We start from the raw sequence: 23474 nt of genomic DNA, 5'->3' as shown, positions 1-23474 counted from the left end.
TTTTCCTCGGTGGAGGAACCAATTGCATAAAAATAAGAAGTTCTTCCTCAGGCTTGTTTAAATTGTTTTGTTTTTGTTCCTTTTTTCCACTCTGTCAGCAGTTAACTTTCAAACAAGGTTTTCTTTTTAGAAGATGTTTTACTAAGCTAGGAATGATGAGGATCACTGTTTATATTCTCTATAAACTTTTAATTGTGAAAAAGTATTTGTGAGGCTGGTCTTAAGCTGTAGCCAATCTGGTATGCTTTGCACATCTCTATGGTTTGTAGCAAACTTAGCTGCAGGCTTCCATCTTATTTTACATCCTAGGGGTGTGGCTTGTAACCCTCGAGCAAGGCTTTGTTTTGCAATCCTGCCTTAGGGAATGAGTCCTTTCTGGTTTTATATCTGCATGTTTTCCTAGCCCTGTCTCTTAAAGGGCTCATGGGTTTTCTTCTGCCTGTCTGTGTAGCTGTATGTGTTTTGTGTGTGTTTTCTATAAAAAGAGCTGTAATTAATTGGCCTAAAGAAAGACAGTTCTTGGATCAAATTTTTTTAAAGGGAATATAAAATCTCTGGTATCTTTCAGTTCATATTGCTTTAAACTTTGAGAAATAAAAACAACAGCCTTAAAGATTATTGGTAAAATGCAGATGCCATCAAAATGTAAATAGATGGACTAAATTATGCAGGCCAGATGCAAGGTTTTAAGTGTTTTAAGGTTATAACTGCTTTTTAGGTTTTGAGAACTATCTGACTTGCCTTCCTCACAACTGGTAAGGCCTGGGGACATACAGAAATAACCACACTCTTAATTATGCTGCAAGGAGTCAAACCTTGGCTGTACCTAGCATAGAATTAGAACGACTTACCAGGTTTTATATTAAAGTTGAAATTTCTAGTAGTTTCCATTATAATATGTAATGGAAACTACTGGAAATAGATTTACATGTGAGGTGTGTAAGAATGGTAAAATGTGCTTTTAATAAGATTATAAGAAGACACAAAATTGTAAATTCTTAAAGGATTGTTTTAAATTGCATAAGATAAAGCTAAAAGTTCAAGCAATTTGGTGGAAGGATTGTAAAATTAATCTTGCAAAAAAAATTTCATGTGTGAACATATTGGCTAAATTCAAAAAAGTTATATGGTTTTTCTGTAAATTGAGCATTGAAATAAAAGCACAACAAGGTTTTCTTAAGGCACTAATCTGCTGTTTAGCAAAATTTTTACAGGGTTATAAAAGGTTTTTGCTTCTTTTTTTTTTTTGAGTTGGAGTTTCCCTCTGTTGTGCAGGCTGGAGTGCGGTGGCACAATCTTGGCTCTCTGCAAACTCTGCCTCCCAGTTCAAGCGATTCTCCTACCTCAGCCTCCTGAGTAGCTGGGATTACAGGCACCTGCCCCCAGGCCTAGTTAATTTTTTGTACTTTTGGTAGAGATGGGTTTTCATCATGTTGGCCAGGCTTGTCTCAAACTCCTGACCTTAAGTGATCCACCCGCCTCAGTCTCCCAAAGTGCTGGGATTACAGGCATGAGCCACCATGCCCAGTCTAAAGGTTTTTGCTTCTTTAAAATCTGAGTCATCATTCTGGCAAAATAAATAATTTTTGATAATCTGGAATTCTATTTCATAACATCAAGTGTTTTAACCCTCTAACATATTTAATAGGCTTCCCAAAATCAAACTTAAGTTTCAAAATTGTCTTTCCTGATACTGTTTCAGAGACTCCAGAAGGGCCCTTGCAGTATCCATAAAAGAGATGTAAACAGAATTATTTGACATGTTTAGGTTCACAGGATTGCCAAAATGGTGTTCAATCCTCTTTAGGTTATATTTTGGTAAATAATAATAATATATGTTTCAAAATTGCATGGGATTTCTAAAATTCTGATGTCCAAGTATATGCTATGAATCATAATTAAGGTTATTAAGTTATTGTAAGCCATGGAGATAACCAAACTTCTTTGTCAGTTGTGTTTCTAACAACTACCCTGGACATTTTGTTATTCACAGACAATTGTTGTCTTGTTCTAATTCATTTCAAAAGATGGTTTATAATGAGCTACAGAACTTTGACAGGTGCTCTCAATACAGGTTTCTGATACCTTTGGAGATTGTGACATTGGAATAAAGAAAAATTTACAGGAGTCATGAAGAGCTGAAATGTTCACAAATATCAAGTGAATCGAGAACTACATGGACTGAACTGAGAAAGCTAAAGAATCTTTTTGGCTTTTGCTTGGAAAATTGCTGATCCTTATTTTGTTTCTCAGAGTCAAGGAAACTTATTTTGAACTATTTACAGCCTTTAATAATTGAGTAGGTATACTCCCATGAACCAACTTTGGAGCATATTTGTCTTTTTCTCTGCCTGGTTTCTCCAGAATTTGGAAACTATCTGAGAGTATTCTTAACTTATGGCAATATATATTTGTAGTTTAATAAGAATTCATTTTTCTTTTGCAACAGGATGCAATTGGAGAAACTGGTTATTTTACCAAGGCTTTGACTAGAAGGGTGTTGTTCCTTTTAAGGAGTCAATCTCAACTTGCAGAGCTGATAAACCCCCCTTGGGGATGCGGGGTGGAAACTGGCCTCATACCCTTGCCTACATAGTCCCTGTACTGGGTTTCTGACCTGTGGTCAGTAAAGAATGTCACTTTCCAGCAGGCCTAGGAGCTCCAAGTTTATCTTGGGATCTTAAGAAGAGAAGATCACTCAGTTCACAGGTATTTGAGGATAAAAACCCATGGCTGGGCTCAACTTTAATAGGTCTTATCTGAGACTCCTTGTGGAACAGAGTTACATCAAAGCCAGTCTAAAAGGCCTATGGAGAAATGATTACTCTTGCTGCACTTTATGCAAATAATCAGGCCAAGTATAAGACTAAAGTCTATTTTGCAAATCACTCAGTCCTATGATGACATAGTTTTTTCTTAACAAAAATGAGAACTGGAGGGACTTATCATACATTTGTCATTAAATTCTAAACTTATTAGTTGTTACTAAGTTTTTGCCTACATTTTAGACTAACCCTGCTTATTCCTGTGAACCAACCAGCAATCTCTGGCTGCAGCTCAGAAAGAACAAGAGGGATGGGTAATGTAAAAATCTACATCAATATTCTAGTTCTGAGCAATTATCCTGCAAATCCTGCCAGGTGATGGGAATACACATCATGTCCATCACCTGGAGGTTTCCTTTTTAAGAAAGTGAGACCAAGAGAGCTAACCAAAACCAAGTAAAATACACCTAAATCCTAGCAAGCATAACTATAGCCACCAGTTATCTGGATGTGTCACAAGACATCCTTTTCTCTCTCTTTTTGGAGGAGGACTCAGTTCCACAGTTTCATCTGAGCATTCAGCTTTTGATAAGGAATTCATGCAACAACCCCCCTCCACCTGCCCGAGACACATTTTTGACCCAAACTCAATTCCAAGCTTCGGGTAAAAACCCAAGGAAGGAAAACTGGATCTAAGGGATCCAGAGGCAGACAAAAACAGTGGTTAAAAGGAACAGTGCAAGTGAGAATGGGTAATTCCTGCTGATTAATCCAAACCTCCCATTTCATGGATAAAGGTCTTGCTAATATCCATGGAATAAATGAGGTCTAGGGAAATCCAAGGCTACTGACAGTAGGTGGGATAGAGACATAGGAGAGGGTGGATAATTCTTATTCTCTAGGTCCTCCCTGCTTCATGAGTGCAAGCCGGTTTGGCATCCATGGTGGCACCTGCCAAGGTTGCCGGGACTTGGGGATGCCAGGACAGAAGAGGGAAAGAGGATGCTCTTCCTTCTCTCCCTCATGTACCTCAGGTGTCTGCTAGGGAGTGATGGGAACCAGGGATGCCTGCTTCCCTCTTTCTAGATGGGTAGTAATTTATCTTCAGTCTGTACCTCTTTTGAATGTATCCTGAACCCCTGGAACTCCTTTGAAAAGCACCTTATTTTATCCTTTCTCCTCCTCTGCCCTCTCTTCACTGATAGACAATTGTGTCTCCATGCTATGAGACACTCCCCTCAGATGCATCCTCCAGACTGGAAAGAGTTAATTTCCCAAACCTTAAACTGGTTTGCTTAGGTTTGGGCTCAGAGGAAAGGAACATGCCAGCAAAAGGGTAAATTTTTTTTTCCATTTGGGCTTTTGGCCTCCCTCTCCAGGTGTAAACTGGCAAAAGGCCTTGGGATTTTTAAGCTGTTCTTACCCCTTCCCTTGTTTCATTTTGATAAATGTTTTCTCATAACTTGGTTTGTCTCTTCTTGCCTTCAGGCTGTCAAACTCCAAATGGTCATGCAACCAGAGCCTCAGTTGATGGCTTAGTCTGCTGGGAATCCTTAGATAGGCCTGTGAGGAAGATCTGACTGATGTTTCCTCAAAACAGCACCCCCTGTCAGCAGGAAGCAGTTAAGATGGATCTTTGTCCTTATCCTTACCCTGATTCTAATGGTAGTTAGATGTACTTCTTTTCAGGGGGCAATGAGACAGCCATGTATAAAGGGGTCCCCAGGAACCTCTGACCAGCCTAAGCACTGGGAATAATGTGCACCAGGGTGGGGCCTCGAGAAGTTTGCACCTGTTTACAGCCCGGAGGAGCTTGGCCCTTCCTTTTCCTGGGTGGAACCTGGGATTCAATCTGTGAGGTGGAAAGCCTATACTAGCAGGATTTTTGCTTGGCTGAGACTCCAGAGCAAGAGTCCCTGTTTTCCCTTTTTTTTCCCTTTTACCCAATAAATTCCATTTTTCTCATCCTTCAAAGTGTCTGTGAGCCTAATATTTCATGGCCATATGACAAGGACCTGGCTCTTAGCTGAACTAAGGAGAAAAGACCTACAGCAATAGTATATTTTAAGCTGATAATATCTCAACCCCAATTACACAGGAAAGTTCTCCAAGTTTTTCTGTCTCCTCTCCACATTTTATGTTGTTTATATAGTGAGTTACATCTTTTTATATTGTGTGTCCATTGACAAAATATTTGGCTCTAGATATTTTTAATACTTTTTTCTTTTGACCTCTATATTGAATTAGAAATTGCTCTTTATTTGCTTTAAGTACTATATACCTTCATTTTTGAGTATTCTGTATGTGATTATTTTTACTATTGCATTTTATAATTTCATATGCTTTAATGTTAATAGTTAGCATTCTTTTGTTTCAGCTTAAGAACTCCCTTTACCATTTTTGAAAGACAGGGCTAGTGGTGATGAATTTCCTCAGCTTTTGGTTATCTGAGAAAGTCTTTAACTGTCCTTCATTTATTAGAGATAACTTTACTAGATACAGTAAAGTTTCTGTAGCTAGTAAATACAGAAATTGCATTTACTAGTTTCTATTTACTGTAAATACAGAAACGGTATTTACTGTATTTACTATGACACTAGATACAGTATTCATGGTTGACAATTTTTATTTCACCACTTTAAATATACCATCCTATTCTCCTTTGGCCACAAGGTTTCTGCTGATAAATTCACTGATATCCTCATGAATTTTCCGTGGTATGTGACAAGTTGCTTTTCTCTTGCTGCTTTCAAAATTCTTTCTTAGTCTTTGACTTTTGACTATTTGATTATAATGTGTTTCAGTGAAGACCTCTTTTGATTTCATCTGTTTGGGGACTTTTGAGGTAAAATAATATGGATATTCATATCTTTCTCCAAATTTGGGAAATTTTCAGCTATTATTTATTCAAATAAATGTTCTGTCCCTTTCTCCTTTTTTTCTGCTTGACTCCCATAATGCTGATATTGGTTCACTTGATGATGTTCAATAAGTTCTGTAGGCTTTTTTTACTCTTTCATCCTGATTTTTTTGGGAGCAGGGAACAGGTGCACTTGTGGAGCGGGTAACACGTGCACTTGTTGCAGCAGTGGTGCCAGTGACTGATTTGTGGATTTGTACACATCATTTACAGAATCAAGTTGTAGGTCTCTTGGCCTTGCTGCAATGACTTAGCCCTAGGGGGATGGGATGCAACACTGGCATGAATCCAATGATGCCAGGACACAATGGAGGCAAGAGCCCCGTGGATGGGGTGCAATAGCATTGCAGCCCCAGGGATAGCAGGTCATAACTGGAAGTCAGGCACCTGAGGGCAGGCACACAACAGTTGTAGTGCAATGGGGTCTAAAGCAATGGAAGCATGGTACTCATGAGGGTGAATCGAAGCTCTGAGTCAATACTGGAGCATTCATCTTTAAGGGTATTTTAGAGAACTAACAACTATTGACATTCTCTAGTGTTTATACCCTCTAAACTGGTGACTCTAAAATTGTCAAATTAGGTCCCTCAGTCTAAAATTCATCAAGCCTTTACCTAGAAGCAAGGAAAATCTTGAATTCCTAATATAAGTAACATGCAAGGGATAGCACTTATAGTATACCAACCAAAGTATAATATACTCCTGGCAAAAAGTCCCAGATTCCAGGAATAAAGAGAGTATCTATAAACTTCCAGACAGAGAGACCAGTTATTAACAGAGAAAGGTAAATACAGTAATATCTGACTTTCTATATGTTGCACTGAAAGTACAGAAAATGGGGCCAGATTTATAAACTATTGAGGGAAAAATAAGGGCTTCTATGAATAGTATTGAGACAAGTGTTTGCAGAGGGATTGTGAATGGCTGTTCAGGCTGTGTGCGCTGTTCAATTCAAAAGCACTATTCACAGACACAATAGTGTGTTTCTGGCTGCCCTGTGTATAAGACACCATAAGTAATGAACCAATGGATGAAGATAATGTGACTAGGAATTGCTTTATAAGTGTTAGTTAGAGATGAAGACTATAACAAAAATTAGATAACATTCCATTACCATTTTAAAGGTATTTGGCAAAAATCAGAGAAGATTCTCTTTCAATTAAGAGGGCAAGTGTAAGTAGGTGTATGTATAAACTGTATACTATGACTCACTTTGAAACACTGTTTTTCAATTTCTTAAGCCTGTAAAAGCCAGTTTTATCATTTCTTTGATGACTTATGGAAAAACCAGAACTTCAGTTTTTTTGAGGATTGCTATAGTATCACTAGTGTTGAAGAGTTCATGAAATATGAGCCACAGATCACATTGCCCATTGATTCATATTGATTTCCTATCATGGATACTGTCTGTGTCCACCAATATTTTCTCTAATACTACATCTGAAGCTGAGGGCATGCTCTGATGGCTGAAGTCATTATACCCTCTCTTAAGACAGATTATAAGAGCTAGAAAATGAATGCTCCTCATAGAATCTCTCCTAGACTGCCTATAAAAAAGTAACTAATAGGAATTAGTTCATAAATGCTACCAATTTTTTGCTCTTTGGTTGAGATAAATTTAAATTTCATGCACTACACTGGCTCCCTTTTTTTTTAATTAAGCTGTTTGCCTACAATTGTAACTTGGCTGATAAGTTACCATTTAGTGGGTGCATTCCATTTCCTGTCTTACTTCACTTTTTCACTTATCAACTTTTCAAAAATAAATTACTTGTACTCAAATAATGTCTCAGGATTTTCTTCTGGTAGAACACAAACTAATATACCTCTGTTACCCTAAGTTAGAGTTGAATGTTTTATAGAGGAACCAAGTACAACTATGTATCCTGTTTTAATGACATAATGATTACTTTCACAGAAATATTATTGGTTGAGTGGTGACTCACTATTTTGGAAAGGTCTTGTCTATCCAGATGTTATTTAGATCTAAGAAGAATCTTAAAGTAGTTCATTCTTCTACCTCATACCTTTAAGGGCATGCCCTATCACTACCAAAGTTGAAAGTCAATGTCCATTTTAACTTCATATCTCAAATATATACTTCAGCTATTAAAAAAGAATTTTAGATTTTCATAATTCAGGATATACTATTTGTTTTTTAAAGTATTATTTATATTAATTTTTACTGTCCTACACACAATGACCAGATTTCAATTTAAAACAGTAAAATAAACAACAAAAGAGCAAGAAAGAACCCAAAGTAAAAAGAAAAAGCAGTCAAAAGAACCAGTCTCAGGTATAACTCAGAAACTGGAACTATCAGTCATGGAATTTAAAATGATTATGATTGATATGTTAAAGTTCTCATGTATGAACTGATAAAGAATTTCAGAGAGAGATGGAAAGTATTTTTGGAAAGTCAAGCAAAAATGCTAGAATTTTTTAAAAATATAACAGGAAGACAGATGAAAAGAATGCCTTTGGTGATATCATCAGTAAATTATACACAGCAGAGAAAAGAACAGTGAACCTGAATATAGATCAACAGATATTATCAAAATTAAACAAAAAAAAAGTAAAACCAAAATGGAACCTTCAGGTATCATGAAAGAATATCAAGTCATCTAAAGTATGTGTTATTAAAATCTTAAAGGAGAAGGGAGAGAGGCAGAAGAAATATTTGAAGATGTGATTGCCGTGAATTTTTCAAAAATAATGAAAGGAATCAAACTAAAGATCTGAAAAGCTCATACAACCTCAAGCACGATAAATACCAAAACAAACATATATCAGGAACAAATACAAATCCCGGATACATTTTGTTGAATTGTCTAAGAAGCAAAGATAAAAAGAAAAGTTTGAGGGGCCAGAGGAAAAAAAGAAAGTACACAAGCCAGATGGATTGAGTAACATTTCAAACTGGGTGGAGGAAAAACATGCCAACAGAGAATTCTATACTCAGCAAAAGATGCCTACCAGTTTCTCCATGGTGAGACATGTGACTTTGAATTTTGCCTTGTCAGCCCCACTAGATGATGGAGGCTATGGATCAGGATGGTGGAAGCTGGGCTTACTTGATTTCTGACCTGGCTGGGCTTCCAATAAATAGCGTGTCTCCCTGCCTCTCCTCCCTTCATCTCAAAGGACCAGAAAGTGGGCAGAGTTTGGGTGGACACTGAGGTATGGGGGATTCCCAGTGTTCTATGCTATGTGAGTTCTGCACAGGAATGGCATATTGCGCATCTCAGATTGGAATAGGGCTGGTAACCCATAGTGGCTAGAGACCTCTAAGCCCAAGGGCTAGGCCAGGGTCAGGGTTGACAGCAGCCCTGACTGGGCATCCCCTACACTTCAGCTCTGTTTCCCTGGTGTTGTGAACAAGGAAAAGCTGAAGGAAAAGCCAAGACATCAAAACTCTGTGGAAAGATCTGAAGCAATTTACCGAATTCCTGAAGCAGAAGAGTATCGCCTGCAGGAAGGTGTTCAGCTAAATAAACATCTGCTGTATTGAAGCTCTGCACCTTAGTTTTAAAAACACGTGTAAGCTGTGGTCCCTGCTGAAGAAGTTGATGGAGAGACAATAAAAAAAATTAGAGGATATGCAAAACAAAACCATCCTAAAGCAGGCTCTAGAGAGAAAGCAGGTGAGCACCAAGATTCAAATGATCAGGATTTAGAAGCACATGGTCTGAGTGTGGCTCTGTAATTGGTGCCAGAAAGGCACCAAGCAGTGAGTATTCGCAATGAGAAGACTTTGAGGCCACTGAGTATCCTTTCACAAGACCTGTGTGCTTTCCTCTGGTACCTTAGCCTCATTTTGGTACTTCAAACTATGGGGACCATCACATCAATACTCTGTACTTCTCAGTTCTTTTCACTCTTAAATGTAAAGCAGTCCCCTCTGTCTTGGACACCATTCTGAGCTCTCTCATGCATTCAGACTCCTCAATAAGAGAGGGTGTGGAACAGGAGAAAGGGGAGAAGCTGAGGAAACAAGACCTTGGGATTTGCCACAGAAATTTTGGGATTAAGCTATTGATTCACTAAAGACGAATTTGGGAACACAAAAAGTGGCTGTAGGGAGTTTTAGGGAAACTGGTTGGAAAGAAGGTAAAGGCCAATGTTGTTCTTGATTTTAATCCCAACGTTACTTATCACTTTTTTCTTAAATAATGAAGCCTGGGAAAACAAGGAAAAAGAAATGAAACAAAGACATTTAAGACAAAGCTGAAAAAATGTATTAGCATTAGACACTTAGGGTAAAAGAAAACCATGAAAGGAAGTTTTTCCGGCAGAAAGAATATGAAACCAAAGAGAAACTTTGTGCTACACAAAGAAATCAAGATATCTGAAAATCATTAAAATTAAGGTTCATATAGAAAATATTATTCTTATTATAAATTAATTTAAAAGATAATTGAATGTCCAAAAGAGTAGTAACATATTGTGTCTTTATAGTACAGGTGAAAGTAAAATATATAACAACATGGCATGAAAGGTTGGGGGGAAGAATAATGAGTATACTGCTTTTAGGTTATTATACTACTTATGTGGGTGGTATAATATTATTTGAAGGTAGATTTTGATTAATTAAAATGATGTATTGCATACACATAGAACACCACCAAAAAATAAACAACATATAAATAATAAACCACATATGAAGATAAAATGAAAAAAATTTATATTAATCCAAAGTCAGGCAGGAAAACAGGAAAAAGTGAACAAAAGACAGATGGAATAGATAGAAAAAAAGCACCTAGCAAGATGATAGCTTTTAACCTTGCATATCAATATATTTATTAGATATAAATGATATAAATACACCAAATGAAAGACAGATTGTCAGGTTGAATGCAAAAGCAAAATCTAACTATAAATTTTTGAGAATATTTTAATATAAAGACATTAATTAGAATTAAAAGAATGAAGAAAGACATATGATGCAAACACTAATAAAAAAAGCTGAGGTGGTTATCAAACAAAATAGACTTCAGGACAAGGAATATTACCAGAGATAAAGAGAGACGTTGCAAATTAATAAAGATCACTACAGACCAAATGAACTTAATAAAGGTATACAGGACTTTTCATTTAACAGCTAAAAATACACATTTTTTACAAGTGCAAAAGAACATACTTTAGGATAGCTCCCTTAGTAGGTCAAAAAACAAGCCTCAACAAATTTAAGAAGATTAAATCATATCAAGTGTCTTTTAAAACCACAATGTAATTAAACAAGTAATTAATAAAAAGAAAATTCAAAACTTCACAAATATGTGGAAACAAGAACCACCACTGAACCAAAAAGGGTATCAAGAGAGAATTTTAAAAAAATATTTTAAAAACAAACTAGCCCAAAGTCAACAGAATGAAGAAAATAATAAAGATCAGGGACAAACTAATAAAATAGAGACTAGAAGAAAAACAATATAAAATATCAGCAAAAGAGTTTACTTTCTGAAAAGATAGATGAAATCAACATAACTTTAGCTAATCTAAGACACAAAAAAAGAAGACTCAAATTAAAAAAAGATAAATGAAAGAAGAGACATTTCAATTGATACTGCAGAGAAAAGGATCACAACAGACTATGACCAATTATTTGTTAACAAATAGGATAATTGAAAATAAATGGATAAATTTCTAAAAAATGTACAACTTACCAAGACTAAATCATGAATAAATTAAAGCAATAATGAATTAAAGATTAAATCAGTAAAACAATCCCGTAAAAGAAAAACGCAGGGCCTGATGATTTCACTGCTGAATTATGCCAAAAATTTAAATAAGAATGAATACCAATTTTTCTCAACTCTTTCAAACAATTGAGGAAAAAGGACCAACACTTCAAAATACATTATACAAGTTCTGTGTCACTCTGATTCCAAAGCCAGACAAGCACACTGCAGGAAAAAGAAAATACAGGCCAATATCCTTTATGAAATTGCAAAATAGATGCAAAAACCCTCAACAAAATGCAAGCAAACAAAATTCAGCAGCACAATATAAAGATCATTCACCGTGACCAAGTGGGATTTAGCCATATGATGCAAGGATGCTTCAAAATATGTAAATCAAATAATACAATATACCATATTAACAGAATAAAAGGAAAAATCATATAATCATCTCAGTAGATGCAGAACAAGTATTTGACAAAATTTACTATTCTTTCATGAAATTCCTCTAAAAAAATGGAGGTAGAAAGAATGCACCACAACACATAAAATCCATATATAAAAAGCACACAGATAACATCACACAAACTGAAAGTTTTTAACCTAAAATGAGGAACAAGACAAGAATGCCTATTCTCACCAATTCCACTCAATATATTACTGGAAGTCCTAGCCAGAACAATTAGACAAGAAAATAAAATAAAAGGCATCCACATTAGGAAGAAGGAAATTAAATGGTCTCTCTCTGCAGATGACATAATTTTATATATACAAACCCCCAAAATTTTTACCCCAAAACTGCTAGAAATTATTTTAAAATTCAGTAAAATTGCAGGATGCAAAATCAGCATACAAAAAGCAATTTAATTTCTTTATATGAACAATAATCTATAAGAAAAATAAATCAAGAAAACAATTCTTTTATGGCAGCATCAAAAAAAGAATAAAATACTTAGAAAATGATTAAATAAATTAAATTTTGATAGCAACAAAAAGAATAAAATACTTAGAAATAAATTTAATAAGAGGAAAAAATTTGTACACTGAAAACTGTAAATATTGCTGAAATAAATTGAAAAAAGAAGTAAATGGAAAGACAACTCATTTTCATGTATCGAAAGAACAATTATTGTTAAAATGCCTATACTATCCAAAGTGATCTACAGATTTCATGCAATTCTTGTCATAATTTCAATGATATTTATAAAGAAAGAGAAAAAAATCCTAAAATTTTATTCGAACCCAAAATGACCACAAATAGCCAAAGCAATCTTGAGGAAAAACAGAGTCATAGGCACCACACTACCTGATTTCAAAATCTACTATGAGGCTAAAATAAAATGGCATTTATCTGTTGTACTGTCATAAAAACAGGCACATAGGCCAGAACTGAGAAGTTAGAAATAAATTTGCAAATTTTTGACAAAGGCACACACATACACACACACACACAATGGAAAAACGATAGTCTCTTCAATAAATGTTGTTTGGAAAACTGTATATCCACATGTAGAAAAATACAATTAGACCCTCATCTCACACCACATACAAAAATCAACTCAAAGGGGATTAAAAATTTAAATATGAGACCTAGGATTAAAGATTTAAATGTAAGACCTGAAGTGGTAAAACTACTGGAAGAAAACATAGGGGGAAAGGTCATGACATTGGTCTGAGCAGTGATTTTTTTGGATATGACTCCCAAATCACAGCCCACAAAAGTGAAAACAGACAAGTGGGATTACATCAAACTAAAAAGATTTTGCGTAGCACAGGAAATAATTAAGAATGAAGAGACAACCTAAAATGGGAGGAAATATTTGCAGAGCATACATCTGATAAGGGGTAATATCCAAAATATATAAGAAAGTCAAACAATTCAATAACAAGAATACACATAACCTGATTTTAAAAATGGGCAAAGGACTTGAACAGACATTTCTCAAAAGACTTGCAAATGGCCAACAACTACATAAAAACAATGCTCAACATTACTAATCATTAGAGAAATGCAAGTTAAACCAGAAGGAGATATCGTCTCATGCCTGTTAGAATGGCTATTATCAAAAAGATGAAAGATAACAAACACTGGTAAAAATGTGAGAAAAGGGAAGCTTTGTATACTGTTGCTGGGAATATAAATTAGTAAAGCTATCATGGAAAACCATATGCATACCTAAAAAAACTACAAACAGAACTACCATGTGACCCAATAATCTCACTACTGCGTATACATTCAAAGGATATAGAATCATATGTTAAAGAGACATTAGCATTTCTATGTTAATTGCAGCATTACTCACAACTGCCAAGATATGCAATCAACTTAAGCACTCATCAACTGATAAATAGAGAAACTGTGGCATATATACACAATGGAATATTATTCTGTCTCAAAAAAAGGAAATCTTGTAATTTTGGCAACATGGGTAAACCTGTAGGACATTATAGTAAGTGAAATAAGCCAGGGAGAGAACAACAAATATCACATGTTCTCACTTACATGTGGAATCTGAAAAAGTTGAATTAAAAAATGCAGAGAGTAAAATAGTGGTTACTAGAGGCTGGAGATAAGGAGATTGGAGAGATACTGGTTAAAGAATACCAAATTTCAGTTGGACAGGAGGAATAAATTCAAGAGATCAATTATACATTGCAATGATTATAGTTAGTAACAATATATTATATACTTGAAAATTCCTAAGAAAGTAGATTTTAAGTGTTCTCATCACAAAAAAAAAAGCTATGTGGGGTAATGTATATGTTAATTAGATTAATTTAGCCATTTTACAAGGTATACATATATCAAAACCTCACACGAAAGCAAAAGGTTGGGAGCTGCAGAGCTGATGGTATAGACCTCACTCCTAGTCTGAGGGCCTGAGAATGAGGCGCATAAAGGGCAGTGGAAGAACAATATCTCTGTTCAGTCAGTCAGGAAGAAAGCAAATTCAAATTCAATCTTCCTCTGCCTTTTAGTTCCATTTGAGCCCAGAACAGATTGGATAATTCCCACCTTCATTGGGGAGTGCCATCTGCTTTATTCAGACCACTAATTCAAATGTTAATATCTATTGGAAACACCCTCAAGACACCCAGAGATAATGTTTAACCAGATATCTGGGAATCCCTTGGCCAAGTCAAGGTGACACAGAGAGATCCATTACTTGTCTCCCTATTGTCGACTTGGCACCCACATGCATCTTCTCAAACCACAGTAAATGACTGAATAAATACAAAAATGTCACAATTCTGGCTAGCATAATGAAACTATCCTGCATAAAACTCACTGTACACCTCCAGAAGAGGACATTAAGTCTTTAGGTATTATTTGCTCTCCTTGAACTCTGGAAAGTGAAATTGCCAGATGTAAAATTAGCAGTACTTAAAAACCATGATATAAAAATATATTTTATGTTACATGATAAAGGACCATGAAAGGAAAGAAAACAAAGGTATTTTCTATGTATGCAGAAGTGTATACAAACATATATTAATAACAAAAAAGGAGGAAATGCTCCTGACAATTATAGTCTTCATTTATTATTATTCTTGACAAAACTGGGTTAGTATTAGCCTTACCTGGATTAGGTTGTTGAAGTTTCTTAATGACCTTAATCACAAGAACTGATAATACTGAGAGATCCCTTAAGGGAGCTTCTGTATTACAGGCATACTCTTCTTTACCTCTGCTGTGGAGTAGTAGCCCTATTTCTCCTTGATTGTCAGTATCAATCACTCCACTCAGCATAGTCATTTGTTTATTTGCCTGTTGATTCAGAGGAATAAAGAGACCAAAGTGGCCTGGTGGCAGTCTTAACTTCCAGCTCAATGGAATCACCATTGTACCTCCTAGTATAAATATTCTCCTTTTGGAGCTAAGATTTTTAGGAGAGAAGAGGATAAGAGTGCAGTAACAAGAAGCAAAATTTTCTAGTGGGTCACTAGAGGTGGTGAATGGTGTCACTCCCATTTCCACCATTTCCATTTCTGGACCCATGAATCCAGCTCATAAGAGAAGTAGCAACGTATATTGAATGTGAATCCAGATAATATATGGCATTCCGCAGAACCTTGCTCAGCCCTGCAAATGATTACCACCTAATTGGTGCTATAAACGAGTCCTCAAAAAGTCATTTCACTATTCTATTCTACTTGCTGCTTCAGGATGGTGGGGAACATAGTAACATCGTAAGACCAGTGAATTCCATGAACTTGGTCCCATTGCTCCAATTCATTTGCTGTGAAGTGAGTTCCTTAATCACGAGGTATGTTGTGTGGAATACCATGACATTCAAGAAGAAATTCTGTAGGTCCATGGATGGTAGCTTCAACAGAAGCATTGTGCATAGAGAAGCCATTTCTGTATCCAGAGTGAGTATCTATTCTATTAGGAACAAAACACTGCTTCTTTCATGATAGAAACAGTCCAATGTAATCAACTTGACATCTAGTTTAATGATTACGGATTGAGGACTCAGTGTTGGCTTCTTTTTCTGGTTGATTGAGCACCTCACAGTGGCCCTAGACAGGTTGCTTTGGTAATTGGAAATCCACGTAGCTAAGCCCAGGCAAACCTCCATCCCTATCACTATAGCCACTTGAGGCTAACTGGTATCATAGAATGGGTCATTCTATCTTCTTGATTATTAAAATTCTCCTCAGCTGGGGATTTTAATAATCAAGAGGATACACTGGTGAACATCCATATGAGCTACAAACACTGTCTTTAGTCCATTTGTGCTGCTATAGCAGAATACCACAAAGACAGTAATTTACAGGAAACAAAAATGTGCTTTTTCAGAGTTCTGGAGGGTAGGAGGTCAAAGACCAAGATGTCAAGATGTCATCAGACTGGATTTTCTGGTGAGGACTGTGATCTGCTTCCAAAATAGGTCCTTCTTGCTGCATCCTCTGGAGGTGGAGAAACACTGCATCCTTACGTGGTCGAAGGTGGAAGGGCAAGCAAATTGAAGCCTCTTTTATAAGGTCCTTAATACCATTGAAAATCGAAGGATCCCTGATGACCTAATTACCTCTTAAATTTACAACATTTAGGAGGTAATTTAAAAGGTACATCACATTGGTTGTTAAGTTTCAATACCTTAATTTTGGAGGTAAAACGAACAATAGCATACTGCTCACGGCCTCCCAAAATTCATGTCCTTTTCATATGCAGAATACATTAAATTCTATCTCAATAGCCCAAAAAGTTTTAGCTCATGTTAGCATTAACTCAAAAGTCTAAAGTCTCATCAAGGTATCAACTAAATCAGGTATGAGTAAGAACTAAAGGTATGTTTCATTTTGAGGTAAATTACTTTCTAGCTATAAGCTTGTGAAATCAAACAAGTTACATGCTTTCAAAATACATGATGGGCCAAGCACAGAACAAATATTTAAATTCCAAAAGAGAGAAATAGAAAAGAAGGAATAACAGGTCTCAAGTAAGTCCAAAACCCAACAGTGCAAACAACATTAAATCTTAAAGCTTCAGTATACCCTTGATGTTATGTCCCACTTTCCAAATACACCATGTTAGGGGTTGCATCAATAAGGCTCCTGGTTCCTTGCTTCTCTGGCTTTTTTGAGTGCATCTTACACTGCAGCTCCTATGGATTGCAGTCCAGTGCCTGTAGTTCTCCCAGGATGCCACTGTAGCTAGCAGCTATACAGGTCTGAGGTCTTCTGGCAGCTCTGTTTCCACAGATCTACTGAAAATTGCCCCACTTGGGAGTCTCTGTGGGGGCTCTGACCCTGTGACAGGTCTCTGCTTGGGTGTTGAGATTATCTGAGGCATCCTCTGAAATCTAGGTGGAGAAATCCATGTGCCCGTTCTGCATGCTTGTGAATAAGCATCACATGAATCTCACCAAGGCTTACCAATTCTGCACTGCGGGGCAGTAGTTTGAGCTGCAGGTGGGCCCAACCTGAGACACAACTCAGCTGGCAAAGGAGTTCTGTGTCATAATGCAGAGAGCAGAGACTTGAGGTGGCCCTAGGCAGTGAGTTCCAAGTTCCCCTCAAGGTCCTGGCACTCTGGGACTGTAATACACATGACAGGCTTGAAGATCTCTAAAATACCTTTGGAGTCATTTTCCCATTGTCTTGATGAATAGCACTTGGTTTCCTTCTTTTTATATTAATATCGTGATCAAACAATTACTTGGCCACACCATTGACTTTCTTTTTGAAACATACTTTATTATTCTTTACATGGCCAGGCTGAAAATTTTCTAAATCTTTACATTCTCCTTCCTTTTTGATTACAAACCTCATCTTTTAATAGCTCCTCTCTCCTTACATTTTACTATAAGCCATTAAGAGAAGCCATGCAACAACCCTCAACACTTTGCTGCTTATAGATTTTTTCTACCAAATATTATAATTCATCGCACTTAAGATTTGCCTTCCACAAAGTCCTAAGTAAGACACGGACACAATTCAGCCAAGTACTTTGCCACTTTATATCAAGGAGAGTGTTTCCTCTAATTTCCAATAAGATAGTCCTCATTTCCATCTAAGACATCATCAGAATATTTTTTATCATCCATATTTCTACCCACATTCTGTTCATGACCACTCTAGTAATCTCTGAGAAGAATGAGGCTTTCCCTACCGCTCTTCTCTTGTGAATTCTAACCAGACTTGTCCTTAATGCTTCATTCCTGAAAAATACAGGCTTTTTCCATCATTCACTTCAGAACTGCTATAGCCTCCACTCATTACCTCTTTCCAAGACACTTCCACACTTTAGGTATTTGTTATAGGAACACTCCACTTCTTGGTACCTATTTCTGTCTTGGCCTATTTGTGCTGCTATAACAGAATGCCAGAGACTACATATTTATAAATGATGAAAATTTATTTTATTATAGCTCTAGGAGCTGGTATTTTCAAGATCCAGATGCTGACAGGTTTGGTTGTCTTGTAGGGGTCCCGTCCCTACTTCTAAGATGGTGCCTTGAAAACTCTTCTGGAGGAGAGGAACACTGGGTTCTCATGTGGTGAAAGGCAGAAGAGCAAGGAAACTGAAGGCTGTGTGAAACCTTTTTTATAAGGGCTTTAAGCCCATCAACAAGGAAAGAAGCCCTTATGACCTAAGCACCTACTAAACGCCCCACCTCTTAATACTGTCACATGGGCCATTGTTTCAACACCTGAATTTTGGAGGGGAAACATTCAAGCCATAGCAGATAGCTACATAATTTATACCCAGTTAGAGACATCTCTCCAAGCACCTTCTCTCAAATATCCTTTTCACCAGTATTCTAATTATGTTCCTTCCAAGTCCCTGATCATCCAGCCTAACCATTAGCCATAGCCTATAAATTGATACATAATCACACATTTATTTATTTCTCCTTTTAAGCAAATTGGACAACCAAGTACATCAGTTAGGATTTTTCTAACTGGGAGGATTTCCCTTCACCACTGTCCTTCGGAAATGTCCCAGAAAGGAGCTGTACTGCTGCAGCCACCTGCCTGAATATGGTGCACAACCATTTGTATCCAGGTCTGAGTCTTCTCTTCCACTGTCAATTGATTATAAGAAACTCCCTATGAAGCTATTGCTGAAGGCTTGCAGAGATAAGGCAGTGTAGCATAAGTAGGGACCATGAGCATTTGGGACACTTCTTCATATAATTTACCTTTGCGTTAGTCTGTTCTTGCATTACTATAAAGAAATATCAGAGACTGGGTAATTTATAATGAGAAGAGGTTTAATGGACTCACAGTTGCACAGTCTGTACAGGAAGCATGGTTGAGGGGGCCTCAGGAAACTTACAATCATGGGGGAAGCTGAAGGGGAAGCATGTATGTTGTACATGTCCAGAGAAGGAGGAAGAGAGAGAAGGGAGGAGGTGCTACACACTTTTAAACAACCAGATTTTGTGAGAACTCACTATCATGAGAACCGAAAGGGGGGAGTTTGCCCCTATGATCCAATCACCACTTACCTGGACCCTCTCCAACATTGGGGATTGGAATTCAACGTGAAATTTGGGTAGAGCAGCAAATCCAAACCATATCACCATCCATGATCCAAGTGCAGGCGATTTTATTTCTTTAATAAATACTTTTGCTGTCAAGAAAGGTACATGTCACTATTTAAATATGAAATATAAATATTACTAGTAGGTAAATTAGGTTTTATTTTTTGAATGGATGCTCCTTAACATGTTATTCTGTCAATACTTTAAAGAAGACTCTGAACATGCTATCACCATTTTCAAAATCGTTCAATAATACTTCATTGGTTTTCCTGTAAGTTGGGGTAAAGAACATATTCTTGAACTACCCGACGAGGTCCCACCCATGCTGGCCTCTCTGAACACACTTGGTCCTTCCTGCTTCTCTCTTTGCATACCAGCCACATTTATTATTTGTTGTTTCTTCAATGATCAAGGCTCTCTGATAATCTAGGTTTTCCCATCATGAAGACCTGTTGAATGGCAAATGTCCACAGGCATTGCTTTGTTAAAAATAAAGGCTCTTGAGAGACCCACCCCAGAACTACTGAAACAGAATCTGCGTTTTGACAACATCACTAGGAAAGTCATAGGCATTACAGTTTGAGAAGCACAGACCTAGGACACCTCCCACTGCAAGCCACTCCCTGGCTTTGTTTTACATTTGCTCTTTGTCTTCTTCCTAGTAAAGTTTCCCATTGGATTTTAGTTTATAATGGGGGATCTACATATATGTCTAAAATTTGCATGTCTGAAATTTGCATGGGAAGGACAACTGTATTTGAGGTTGCTCCCAAAGAGGATCTAGAACTTTGGCCTTATTCAAATTATGTTTTGGTTACTTCAAACAAGGCTATACTAATTAAAGCACTAACAGTAAATTTTACATATAAACTAAAGTTTGAACAAATATGCCAGAAGTGACATCCATGGTGGTAAATAGTAACATAAAGTGTTATTTCAATTGTTAAAACTAGAAGTGTCTACCATGAAATGGTTTGTGATTCCAGAAGTCTGTAATGCCCTTGGGGACAACCTGAACTTACACTTGTGCAAATGCACAATGCCCATTAGAACAGCTTCAATTTGTCCTACAGGGAGTCCTCTGACACTGTTATGAGAATTTCAGTTTTTCACTCCTTCCTCTTCTGGCAAAAGACCCCAGTGGCACAACTGGGTCATTTACGTGCTCAAAGCATATTTAATAAACAACGTTTTTCTATGCTTGGAAAAAGAAACCTTCAAAAAGAATGAGTATGCAATGAATGGCTACCTGTGTTATTGACATTGCTGTGCTACTGTATGTATTTTTTTTTAGAAAGCACAACACGTTTAAAGGATATCCACAATTTCCTTCAATATATGGGTAAGGAAGAAATAACCTCTCTAATTTTTATTATAATTTATAGAAATGTTGATAATGCCATTTAATTCATTAAAATTTTAGATTGGATAAAAAGCTGTCATAATAGCAAGTCAGAAACTGGATGACTCTGACTGGACCATTTTTATATTTTAGTTTTATGACTGTAACATGGATAAAGAGTTATAAGAGTGAATTGTTCCTTTAATATTTTACTATTTTGTTAATCTTGTTTATATAAATTAGGGCATTAAACAACTAAAACTTGGTTTAAAGATTCAGATCATAATGATTCTTAGAATTATTTCTTGGAATTATTCTCATATAAATACCCATTCCTTTGAATTAACCACATTCTCCAATTAAAACTTTTAAGGTGAGTCACTTACATATTAACTCCTGTATCCCTACACTCATGTTTGACAATAACTTGAGAGCTCACACTGTAAATTTTATTGATGTGAATAAAGGTTGCATTAAGTAGAGTCCTGGTATTTTGGCTTTGGCTGCCTTGAAACCAATATCTTTTGTCCCTCTCTCCATATTCCAAATGTAGGATCAGTGTATTTAACTGGCCATCCTAGATCATGTCCCTTCACTTTAGATGTAAGAAAAATGGAAAATGAGTTTCTAGTTCTTTTGCCATTAGGTTACCTCTGACAGCCACTATGACTTCGATGGCAAAAAAGGAGATCACACCTTGACCATTTACAGGACATATGTCCACTTTGTTACCTCCTTAATATAACTTGCTCAAGTTGATTTTCTTGCCATTCTTTTTGGTTCTTTTTTACTCTCCAAGGATGCATCATTTTTAACTATGCGTTTGACTGCCTTTGACTACCACAATGAATCCAAGTAATCATTTCTATTGAGCTCTAATAGGCTCATATTACTGATTGGAACATATCTAGTTGTCCAGATGATGCTCACTCCAAAAACTTGTCAGCACACCTGAGTTCTCAATGTTTGATGTCCATTTTCCCAGTCACCAAGGGGGACTCCTCTCTCCTTCACTGACCACTTACTTCCTACAAAATATGTCACAGAATACTAGAGACTCTACATTCTGAATTCTTTAGAATCTATTTCTTTGTCTTAATGTCTCTTTCAATGTCATATCTCACAAAGACTATACATTTAACACGCATTTGAATCCCCCGGAGGGTGTTTTCAAAATGCAGATCCCTAATCCTAATTCCTTAAATAACTTCTACATTAAAACCTCATAACATTTTTCATAAAAACTCACTCAGATAATTTTTATGTGTAATGTGATTTGGGATTGCCTGGGCCTTACTAACAAGTTTCCAATTAATATCCCTGAGTACAGTTTCCTCTTCTTGCAGCATATTTTCTACACTATCAAAAACTAAAGTAAAAAAAATTAGGATGTAATTTCCCATCTTAAAATTTTTGGCATATGCTTATTGTATGAAGAATAAAGGTTAAGATTCTTCACATGGCATTTATTTTATTTATTTTTAATTCAGACCCTTCAAAAATCTTTCCTGTTGGCATTGTATCATATGCCAGTCACACAATTTTTCTACTGCACTCAATAGTGTCCATATAAATGTAGTGCATAGAGAGAATGCCTCTCGTTTTACCTAAATCTGCTAATTACTGCACAGTTTCAAACCAAAATATATCATTTTTTCATTTCTTTATTGCAACAAATAGAGATTCATCAGCTATAAGACTGATCAAAAAATTGGAGAGGGTTCTGATCAATTTAGGGTTTACTTCAACACCTCTTCCCCAATTTCAACTCATAATGTCATTGCAAATGTTCCCTTTCATTTGTTGCATTTTATTTTAGAGGACATGCAGTGAGGACATGGAAGAGGAAAATGCAACATTTCTGACAGAGTTTGTTCTCACAGGATTTTTATATCAACCGCAGTGGAAAATACCCCTGTTCCTGGCATTCTTGGTAATATATCTCATCACCATGATGGGGAATCTTGGTCTGATTGCTGTCATCTGGAAAGACCCTCACCTTCATATCTCAATGTACTTACTCCTCGGGAATTTAGCTTTTGTGGATGCTTGGATATCATCCACAGTGACCCCAAAGATGCTGATGACCTTCTTAGCTAAGACTAAGATGATATCTCTCTCTGAATGCAAGATACAGTTGTTTTCATTTGCAATTGGTGTAACCACAGAATGTTTTCTCTTGGCAACAATGGCGTATGATCGCTATGTAGCCATATGCAGACCTTTACTTTATCCAGCCATTATGACCAATGGACTGTGCATCCGGCTATTAGTCTTGTCATTTCTAGGTGGCCTTCTTCATGCTTTAATTCATGAAGGTTTTTTTTACATATTAACCTTCTGTAATTCCAACATAATACATCACTTTTACTGTGACATTATCCCATTGTTAAAAATTTCCTGTACTGATTCTTCTATTAATTTTCTAATGGTTTTTATTTTCTCAGGTTCAATTCAAGTTTTCACCATTGGGACTGTTCTTATATCTTATACATTTGTCCTCTTTACAATCTTGAAAAAGAAGTCTGTCAAAGGTATAAGAAAACCTTCTCCACCTGTGGAGCTCATCTCTTTTCTGTATCTTTATACTATGGCCCCCTTGCCTTCATGTATGTGGGCTCTGCATCCCCACGGGCTGATGACCAAGATATGATGGAGTCTCTATTTTACACTGTCATAGTTCCTTTATTAAATCCGATTATCTACAGCCTGAGAAATAAGCAAGTAATAGATTCATTCACAAAAATGTTCAAAAGAAATAATGTTTAG

At 36.4% G+C, this 23474-nt stretch overlaps 1 protein-coding gene and 1 long non-coding RNA gene across 2 annotated transcripts in view; one reads left to right on the top strand and one right to left on the bottom strand.

Annotated features, from left to right (window-relative positions):
• Positions 1–21748, bottom strand: part of LOC134739116 (uncharacterized) — a 33150-nt gene extending 11402 nt beyond the window's left edge. The window contains exons 1-2 of the long non-coding RNA XR_010125625.1: positions 21657–21748; positions 19328–19452 (exon numbers count right to left, since the gene is read on the bottom strand). This is a non-coding gene — a long non-coding RNA (uncharacterized LOC134739116). The remainder of the gene's footprint in view (positions 1–19327; positions 19453–21656) is intronic.
• Positions 21749–22491: 743 nt separating this feature from the next.
• LOC129033304 (olfactory receptor 5H14-like) lies at positions 22492–23474 on the top strand. The gene is given in 2 exon segments (XM_054481584.1): positions 22492–23248; positions 23251–23474. Coding segments are annotated over 2 exon segments (930 nt in total). The 5' UTR covers positions 22492–22542.

Source organism: Pongo pygmaeus, chromosome 2 (genome assembly GCF_028885625.2).
Source record: "Pongo pygmaeus isolate AG05252 chromosome 2, NHGRI_mPonPyg2-v2.0_pri, whole genome shotgun sequence".
In the NCBI taxonomy this organism is placed as follows: Eukaryota; Metazoa; Chordata; class Mammalia; order Primates; family Hominidae; genus Pongo; species Pongo pygmaeus.
Note: the sequence above shows the minus strand (reverse complement) of the source record. Positions and strands in the feature narration are given on the sequence as shown.